Below are 10,000 nucleotides of genomic sequence, written 5' to 3' on the forward strand. Positions count from 1 at the left end.
TTCTCTCCTCTCTCTCTCTCTCTCTCTCTCTCTCTCTCTCTCTCTGTTCTCTCTCTATTCTCTCTCTTCTCCTCCTATTCTCTCTATTCTCTCTCTTCTCTCTCACGTCACTGTTAATCCGAGACGCTCTTTCGTTCCACGCGGTGAAAAATAAACCGTGTGCTCTGAATTCATCTCCCATAAGACACGTCCTGGTTTCACAGTAAACCAGCAAGAACACTCCCACTCCAAAACACGCCTCACGGATTTAAAGACACAGCTGTTTCCATGGCAACACTGCATCTCTCCACAAATCATCATCCTCATAAATCATCATCATCCATCTGCTCCAATCCTTCAGGTTTTCTGTTTCATCCTTCATTCCTGCGTCTCGTGTCACACTGATGAGTCGATTCGCTCGTTCTGGCTGAGTCATGACGAGACACGAGGCTCAGCGTCGACCTCCGTGCAGCTCTGATGCTCCAGTTACCACTACGTGCAAAGTGCTGAAATTCTAAACCTACAGATGATATGGAACAGTGCATTTCTTACACACACACACACACACACACACACACACACACACACACTGAGCTGCTGGATTGTTCAGAAGGAGTTGATTTATTTTCTATATTACGGCTCATTCAAAGGAACGTGCGAATCGCCCTTATTCTTAAAGATCAGTCTGGTTAAAAACTCCACTGCATCTCTCCTAAACATCTCCATGCTTCTACAGGTATGTCATCTGGTCCAACCAATTTTCCACTCTTTATCCTCTTAATCTCTGCTTTCACTTCCTCCTTACTAATCCTATCCACTTCCTGCTTCACATCTCCACACCATCCAACCTTCTCTCTCTCTCATTTTCCTCGATTATCAGCTGATCAAAATCCTCCCTCCATCTTCTTAACACACTCTCATCACTAGTCAACACATTTCCATCTCTATCCTTTATTGCTCTAACTTGCAGCACATCCTTCCCAGCTCGGTTCCTCTGCCTGGACAATCGCTACAAATCCTTTTCTCTTTCCTTAGTGTCCAACTTCTCCTACAGCTCCTCATATGCCTTTTCCTTGGCTTTCACCACATCCCTCTTCACCTGCTGCTGCATCTCCTTGTTCTCCTGCCTACTTTTCTCATCACTCTGATCCCAATTCTGTTTCTCCTTCTGCTCTCCTGCACTTCCTCATTCCACCACCACGTCTCTTTATCTTTCATTCTATTTCCAGATGTTACACCAAGAACCTTTCCAACTGTCTCCCTCATCACTTCTGCAGTAGTTCCACAATCATCCAGCACCTTCACCTACATGTCCATTAAAGTCTGCACCAATCACCAATCTTTCATTCCTACGTTCACCTTCTACCACTTCATCCAACTCACTCCAGGATCTTTCCTTCTCCTCCATCTCACTACCCACTTGTGGAGTATAAACACTGATGACATTTATCATCACCCCTTCAACTTCCAGCTTCACGTTCATCACCCTATCAGAAACTCTCTTCACCTCCACTACACTCTTACTGTACTCTTCCTTTAGAATCACCCCTACACCATTTCTCTTTCCATCCACACCATGATAGAACAGTTTAAACACCTCCAATGTTCCTGCTCTTACTCCCTTTCCACTTGGTCTCCTGAACACACAACATCTCTACCTTTCTCCTCTCCATATCAGCTCCCTCTCTCCCTTTACCAGTCATAGTACCAACATTTAAAGTACCAACCCGAACCTCCACTTCTCCTCCCCTTCTCCTTTCCCTGCTGTCTCTGTAGACGTCTTCCTCCTCTCCTTCACTCTCCTCTCCTTCTTCTCTACTTCTCCTCCTCTCTCCTCTCCTCCTCCTCCCCCTGCTGTCTCTGTACAGGTCTTTCTCCTCTTCTTCATCTCAGCTCCATCTCTCGACTGATCCGGTATGAAATTCGGGTTTGTGATCCGCATATTTAATTTAACACGTGTTTTACTCTGGATGTCCTTCATAACACAACCTTCTACATTAATCCGGGCTCGTGACCGGCAGTAACAGTGACCTGACTCGTGCTGTGTATATGATAATAAATATATAATATAATATAATAATGTGATAATAAATAATAAGTGATACACACCGGATATCCGCTGCTCGTGGAGCGTCATCACTGAGCTGTGTTAATAAGCTGTAGGTGTTTATTGGCTTTACGATTACAGAAGATGATGAAGAAGATGGTGGTGATGATGATGATGATGATGAAACCTGGCTTTCAGCAAAAACTCACCTGGACTGGATTCCGCACGCGCTCAGCTCATCTCCCGTTAATTCCCCGCAGTGGACTTCAGAACCGTGTGTAGGATCATCCTGCTTTAACTGTACACACACACACACACACACACACACACACACACACACACACACACACACACACACACACACACACGTATTCAGTCTTAAAGACACAGTGGCGCGTCACTCGGATGTTGCCAAATCCACCCCTTTCACCTCCCCGGGGTTCTGATTGGACCTGTGGGTTTCATCAGGTTTCATGTTAATGTTCTGGTACTAATATTTTGTTCTTTATAGTAACGGTGCAGTCATGTGGATATGTACTGTGCACATTCCGGGTCTGATCTAAATCTAATCAGAGAAATCTTTTAAAAAGAAGAGAGTTAATTGTTAAAAGAGAGAAAAAGCGAGACAGACAGACACAAGCAGAAAGATTGAGAGAAAAAGAGAGAGAGAGAGAGAGAGAGAGAGAGAGAGAGAGAGAGAGAGAGAGAGAGAGATAAAGAAAGAGACAGACAGACCCAAGGAGAAAGATTGAGAGAGAGAGAGAGACAGACAGACAGAAGCAGAAAGATTGAGAGAAAAAGAGAAAGAGAGAGACAGACAGACCCAAGGAGAAAGATTGAGAGAGAGAAAGAGAGAGAGAGAGAGAAAGAGAGAGACAGACAGACCCAAGGAGAAAGATTGAGAGAAAGAGATAGAGATACTCAAAAACAATGAGCGTAAGCAAGAGATGGACAAAATGATGGAGATAAAGAGTCAGAATACAAAAGACAGAAAGAAAGACATAAAAAGAGGGCTAGACAGAGAGAGAGAAAATAAAGGATGAAGGTGAGAATAATTTCTCTGAAAGGGGATTTGTGTTTGTAGCTGCTAGAATGTGAATGAAAACAGAAACTAATCAGTTTCTCAGATGTTCATTTAACACAAATAAACTGTTAGAATTTATACGCAATTAATTCATGAATCATGTAGGAAGTAAAATCTACTGTATAATTACTGTATAAACATCACTGACATGTTGATCACAATATGAGCAATAACACTGAACATTTAGGACTAAAAGATTTATTTATTTATATTTATACAGTATGTGTTAATGATCACTATTATTTTTGTATTTAACACACACACACACACACACACACACACACACACACACACACACACACACACACGTCTCTACTTTACCCCTGAGACTGGAGAGTGCAACAAAAAAACAGTAGTGAAGAATAAACATCATTCATTAAAATAAAGGTGCAGAAAAACCAATAAGCTCGAGATCATGTTTATTGGACAGAAACAAAAAGCAGAAATCACAAACTAATACAGTTCCCAAAGCTTCGTCCACCATCCATCAGTGATTAACCTTCATAAAGAACGTTAACAGGAGCCACGTGGAACCGAACAGCAGTGCGTTTCCTTTCAGAACCCTTTAAATCAGACAATTCATATGTCACGATATTCAACAGAAAATCAGAAACTTCACAATTACAGTTGTTTATTGTTTGACCTTTTACATTTATACCTTATAAGAATTGTGGACATCAATAGTGCAAAGACGTGAAACGTGTCAATTTTTTCATTACTTCTGTAATTAAAGTCCCACGTGACGGATTAATGACTAATTATGGACAAATTCACCAAATGAATTAAAGTAACATGCAAATAAAGTCTCAAAATGGTCTCAGTTCTGGTTCCGAGTGAAGGTTCATGCTTTCAGAAATGTTGAAGCCAAAAAGAGAAAGAGCGAGAAATCGAGAGAAATTAAAAACAGAGTATTAATTCTGCCTAAAAGATTCATAAACCCACACAATTTCCTGTAACTGTACTTTTACACATGCACTGTGATGAAGCTTTATTTAGAGTTCTCACAGATGCAGAGTTTCATCTCAATCTCAGCTGAGTGAAATTCGAGGTTGAGAAAATTATTTCCAATCATTTCAAACTAATTATTTAATTTATATGTAATGATTTCATCACTCACTCTCATTTCAGTCTCCGCATTTCTCAATGAACGAGTTTTAAATGAGTTCAGGAAGCTGCAATGTGAGCGCTTAAAGAGACGCTGTGAAAACTAAAGGGACAGGAAAGAAAGACAGAAGAAATGAAGAAGCTGCAGACATTCACTGTAAATATCCGTCTAGACGTTTCTTCTGATGGTCACTTTGTAAAATAGAGTTTCAACGTTTATGGGTTCGTTCATGAAGTCGTTTTAATTCTACAAAATATTTATATCATTTTACTGTAGAATGTCGACTGATTAAACCCAAACTGACCAAAGTACCACAGGAGAAACACTGATATTCTATTAGAGATCTCACACACACACACACACACACACACACACACACACACACACACACACACACACACACACACGCTCTCGCTCACACACCCACCCACCCACACACACACACACCCCCACCCACACTCTCACTCACACCCACACTCTCTCACACACACCCACCCACAGCCCCAAATGAGGAAAAACGTCACAGAACGTGAACACAAATATGTAAAAAAAACTATGGGAAACACTGTTCCCGATAATTGACTCCACCCTACAGTGAAATATGAGGGACACTGCCCACGATAAACACACCGGTAGACAAAAACTACCTTCACAAAGTGCATTATGGAAGACACTGCTCCCGATAAAGTTTCAAAATGAGAAATACGCTCCGTGTACACGAGCTTCACCAGAGAAATCACCAACGCCTCGTTCACTCACGTGCTGATCATCAAATGATCTACACCAGGTGAGGACCTGAGAGACCTGGTGGGTTTTCCTCCGTTAACAGGATGAATATTATGATGTTTATTGTCTTCGGTGTCACGGGTCAAATGTTGTTTATATTGTACTTTAGATTGTCGTCGATTAGAAATTAAATTCCTGATCAATGATATGATGGTCAGATGATTGGATTTCATTGAATATCAGCACATTATATAATTTATCTTCCAAAATCCAGACTTTTGTGTGGCGAAGCGTCGGGCGTGGCACGTGTCTCTGGTGACGGCTTGTTCGGGAACACGTTTTCCTCAGAGCAGATGCTGCTTTAATAAACTGACAGTATAACCGTCACAATTATGGAAGGCACTGCTTCCGATAATGTAAAAAAAAGTATAAAATACACTTTATAGTGAACACTGTCACTGATAAATAAATAAACAAACAAACAAACAAACAAACAAACATTTCCCTCAAAATGGGTCAAAATCACAAATCAGACGATCCAAAAGCAGCATTTTGTTTCTGCGAGAAATTTCGTTTGGAATCTGAGTTAAGTGCTGAGTGTACACAATAAAAAAATGAAAGATCAGCGTTTAATTCTGATCCTCGGGACAAGACTGAGTTGCGGAGGTTCCATCAGAACCACGACCTGAGGAACAAGTGCACGTGTTCTTCACTGTGTGCTTAAGCTGGTTAATATGAATTATTAAATAATAATAATAACAATAATATTATTATAATCATGATTAATATTTTTACTACAGCTGATTAGATTTTGGGATTATATAAAGACCGAAACTGAAATTTGGGTTCTTCGAGTAAAGAAGCTCAGCAGGATTTGGTTAGAATGTAAATAAGTGCATGGCGTAACAGCATATGACAACAAATATTATATTGCGATACAAAAAAAAAGTTAATTAAATAAATATATTTTTTTTAATCCAGAACTTTCCCCATTAAAAATGGATTGAAAGCAGGAGCAGATCAGCTGCACTCGGCTTATGCGTGTGTTATTTCAGTGTGTTCTGAAAGCAGCTACTGATACAGTCAGGATTATGAGGTATTTGTTAGAATGAATATCGCAATATTGTAATAGTGACGCACTGCCCAGCACTAAATCATCATCATGCACACGTCGGGATAATAAACAAATTAATTCTTAATATTTTAGCGTTAAATTGTCGCTCGAAATCAAAATGGTTGTTACTGTAACACTTCGCTGTTGGACCGAACCGGGCCTCGAACAGAGAGACGACCCATTAAATGAGGTTGTCCTGAGCCCAGACGTCTCCTGATAGATCGTTAGCGCAGCTTTGAAGGGTCCATGTGATCAGCGCGAATTGGTTCCGGAACAGGTCTGTGTCGGAACCCGAGGCGTGCTCTTTCAGGGCAGCGAAGTGCTGGAGCAGAGCGCCGATGCTGTAATCACCAGAACCGAAGATGATGTGACGGAACGGGACGTCTCTCGGGGAGACGTATGGAGACAGAAGGTTGTGCTCCACCTGCAGCCACAAACACAACACCACTATAAACACTGTGTGTAAACATTATAACTTTATACCATTTTTATAACTATTACAACAAAAAGTTACATTTCTGTTTACATGAACTGCATATGTTATGTTTAGATTTTTACAAACTTTTCCCACCATGTAACACTTTTATATCAATTATATAACATTTATTATTTATATATAAACACAACCTGCAATTAATATATACATTTTTGTAATATACATAAAGAGTGCCCCCTAGTGGCGCTGTTGCATATGTTTTGCTAACGCTTTGTGTCTATGGTGCTGGAAGGCGATTGGTCGATTATTTATACCCTCATGATGCGGTCGTTGATGTTGCGGCATGTTTCTGCAACCTCCAGGTCGCTGTTCCGAATCTCTCTTTCCAGAGCCGAGACGGCGCTCGAGTACGAGCCGATTGCAGAAGAAAGCCACCTGATACTCAGCACTGAGGACATTTCAGAGTGAAGTGCTTCAACCTGGGAGGAAAAACATCACAGCTCACCGTGAGGAACTGCTTTCACACCTCATCAGTAAAAGAAAAAAGAAAGAAGATGCTTCATACCTGCTTGATCTCCCTCATGATCCGGACCATGTTAATCCTGAAGATGCGCGTGTACTCATTAATGTCCAGTTTCAGGATGTGATCGTGGACAAGACGGAGCGCCAACTGTCCTGCCAGCTGAGCCGCAGAAACCAAGACGTCCTCCAGCTTCGACTCGGTGGCCTCGTCCAGACGCTCTCTGGTGTCCAGAGGTGTTCCTGAATAGTCTAAAGAATTCTGGAGCAGGAGAAAGTTCAGGAACAGAGGATCATTTAAATTAAACAATTTACATACATGTTCTGTACATCACCACTATAATAAACCGCATTAATGCTGATAAATACATAAAACAATAGTGATTATAAAGACTAAAGGATTTTTTAATTCATGTAACATCGAGGAACAGCGATCGATTATATATTTACACCATAAACACATTAATATTGTAAATAAATGTATAATTTCTTAGTTTTTTCATGTTGAAAAGTAAAAAAAAATTAATACATTTTAAAAAAAAGGAGCACAGCGGATTATTTATATAAAGAATTCCCAAACTCACACTGTCTGAGACGAAGCGGAAGGAGACGGAGGGAATTCCAGACAAAGCCAGGAACGGAAAAGCACCGTCCTCCATCTTCATGGGCTCGAGTCTGAGAGCAGAACATTCACAAGAGCAGATTCAATTTCAGAACAAAATCACATTGATGTGATGTGGAGGAGAGAATCCGGGAATTTTCCAAAATAAAACACCAGATAATAAATAAAACGGGAATAATGTAAGTGCAGCCCGGAACCAACTGACCCACGCACCGGTGCCTATATATTAATTATTAAAATGATCTAATATTCTTTATGCATTATTCATCTCTCAAAAATGATCATTATTAAAAACTTTATTATTATTGCATATTTAAATGTAATAATAAATGAGCAGGAGTTGGGGGTCTGTGCACTCACCCGGCCTTGTCCCAGTCGGTGTAGTCCTCAGAGAGGGACATGGAGCTGCGAGGACTTTTTACCTGTGGAGATTATTTCGAGTACAGGTTAGAGTTGTGCAGGTAGGGGGTGCCAATACTTAGTCACATTAAATAAATTCACACCTCATCCATTGTGTTCTTCAGGAGTTTGTGTAACAGCGGACTGGAGGAGGCTTTGAACCGCTTTAAACCTGCCGGCGTGAACACACACACACACACACACACACACACACACACACACACTCTTTAATAGTGAAGGAAATTCCTGCTCAACAACTTCTTGACAATGGATGTAAAATCGGTTCTCAGGAAGTGGTTGAGCAGGAAGTTTGTCCTCTGCTGACAGTTGTGAAAGGAGATTATGTTGGAGCTCTGGAATGAGCTGAGACGTACCGGTCACGCTGGAGTCCAGGCTGATGTAGCTGAAGGCTCTGAGGTTCAGTGAGGAGAGATACGCCTGAGGAAGAGTAACACAATCAGATGACTTCAGCATTTGTAACACCTGCTGTATTTTTCGAATATTTCTGTGAAGTTGTGTATGTTATGAACCTCGAGCCACTCTGTAGAACCCACGCTGCCGAATTCTCCACCACTCCAGCTGGCGAACACAATGCTCCGCCTCGGCCTGAACCCATCTGCAGGGAACGTTACGGGGGATTACGCTACATCAGCACTAGCGCAAAAACTTACTTTGCAGCAGCTTGGCCACACCCCTTACTTTGCAGCAGCTTGGCCACACCCACTTTACAGCAGATAAGCTCCACCCACTTTGTAGCACCATGGCCACACCCCTTACTTTGCAGCAGCCTGGCCACACCCACTTTACAGCACCATGGCCGCACCCCTTATTTTGCAGCAGCTTGACCACACCCACTTTGCAGCAGCTTAGCCCCACCCAAAATTGAGGATTAAAAGTTGGAGACTGACATTTCAAACTCTATTTATAAAAGTATTTCTAGGTTTATTGCTTTATTTAACATCAGCTGGAAATATTTTAAATAAATCAATAGAAAGGTTTTGGCTGGAATGTTTGTAGCTCCACCCCTTTCCAGCTAACTTCCTGCTATGTTTTTTTTCTGCTTGTTTGCGGATGCGGTTCACTCCCGAGAGATTCACTTCTGGTTCTTTACCTCTCACCAGGTCTTTGATGGCCCTGGCGAGCTCCAGCAGCAGCGATGTTCCGACAGTGGATTTGGCGAATCCGTGGCCGAAGGCGTCTCTCTGAGCGCCGAGCACCACGTAGCGATCTGCAGAAATAAACACTGAGTTCAGACTGCACGCAGAAACACTCACGAGCGTGAAGTTCAGGTGTGAGCTCCGGTTCCTCACCTGGATCCACGAAGCCCTTAATGACCCCAAAGATGTTATAAATCTTGGTGTCGACGAGGACGTTGTTAACGCTCACGCTCACGCTCGTCTCTCCTCCCAGCGTGTATTTACTGACACCCGGCAGCGTTCCGGTGAAATTCGCAGGTGCGTCCTTTCCTCCCATCTTCCTGTGATTCAGAAGGTAGAGTTTTACACACCACGCCGATGTTAAACTCCTCCTGTGCACCTTAAATCCTTCACAACTATTGGCACCCCGGTGAAGTCTCATCAGTGGTGTGAAACTTACTGGAAGATCTTGCAAGCCGTTTCGCCGGTGATTGTCTGAGCCAGGATCTCCGGGAGACCAGAGGATTTAGAAGGAGGAAACTGCGTATGGTTGAAGGAAGGAAACCCTGGGGTGTAAGGATCTCCTGTTCCCAGGTGAACCTAAAAATACAGACAAGCAAAGATTACTTAAATCAAGAAGGCAAGACGTGAAGGTGAAGAAAGATCACCCAAGTTCTCACCTGGCCGTAGAGCTCGGTGTTGAGTTCATTCTCACTTCTAAACTCCCGATATATCAGAACCGCAGCTAAACCAAAGCGGGCCGCATTCGCAACCTGGGCAAGAATGAGAGGCAGAACAGCACCGGTTTAGAACATTAAGGAGAACATTAAGGA

The 10,000-nt window shown here is 42.2% G+C and overlaps 2 protein-coding genes and 1 long non-coding RNA gene across 7 annotated transcripts in view; 1 reads left to right on the forward strand and 2 right to left on the reverse strand.

Annotated features, from left to right (window-relative positions):
* tnk2a (tyrosine kinase, non-receptor, 2a) overlaps positions 1 to 2,564 on the reverse strand; it is a 16,733-nt gene extending 14,169 nt beyond the window's left edge. For 2 of the 4 annotated variants that reach the window (XM_083529599.1, XM_083529597.1), the window contains exon 1: positions 2,236 to 2,564. The gene's annotated coding sequence lies outside the window, so the exon portion shown is untranslated. The remainder of the gene's footprint in view (positions 1 to 2,235) is intronic. The other 2 variants (XM_083529601.1, XM_083529600.1) reach the window with 1 other exon arrangement.
* The window catches only part of LOC310719689, a 154,481-nt gene that overhangs the window by 24,666 nt on the left and 119,815 nt on the right, over positions 1 to 10,000 (forward strand). The gene's annotated exons all lie outside the window — the stretch shown is intronic.
* Positions 5,939 to 10,000, reverse strand: part of tfr1b (transferrin receptor 1b) — an 8,900-nt gene continuing 4,838 nt past the window's right edge. For both annotated transcript variants that reach the window (XM_083529615.1, XM_083529616.1), the window contains exons 8-19: positions 9,848 to 9,940; positions 9,628 to 9,767; positions 9,342 to 9,508; positions 9,143 to 9,259; positions 8,562 to 8,647; positions 8,406 to 8,469; positions 8,136 to 8,203; positions 7,993 to 8,054; positions 7,595 to 7,685; positions 7,057 to 7,272; positions 6,806 to 6,970; positions 5,939 to 6,479 (exon numbers count right to left, since the gene is read on the reverse strand). In XM_083529615.1, coding sequence (XP_083385741.1) covers positions 6,237 to 6,479; positions 6,806 to 6,970; positions 7,057 to 7,272; positions 7,595 to 7,685; positions 7,993 to 8,054; positions 8,136 to 8,203; positions 8,406 to 8,469; positions 8,562 to 8,647; positions 9,143 to 9,259; positions 9,342 to 9,508; positions 9,628 to 9,767; positions 9,848 to 9,940 — 1,512 coding nt within the window. In that variant the 3' untranslated portion in view covers positions 5,939 to 6,236. The remainder of the gene's footprint in view (positions 6,480 to 6,805; positions 6,971 to 7,056; positions 7,273 to 7,594; positions 7,686 to 7,992; positions 8,055 to 8,135; positions 8,204 to 8,405; positions 8,470 to 8,561; positions 8,648 to 9,142; positions 9,260 to 9,341; positions 9,509 to 9,627; positions 9,768 to 9,847; positions 9,941 to 10,000) is intronic.

Source organism: Silurus aristotelis (genome assembly GCF_946808225.1).
Source record: "Silurus aristotelis genome assembly, chromosome: 25".
NCBI lineage: Eukaryota > Metazoa > Chordata > Actinopteri > Siluriformes > Siluridae > Silurus > Silurus aristotelis.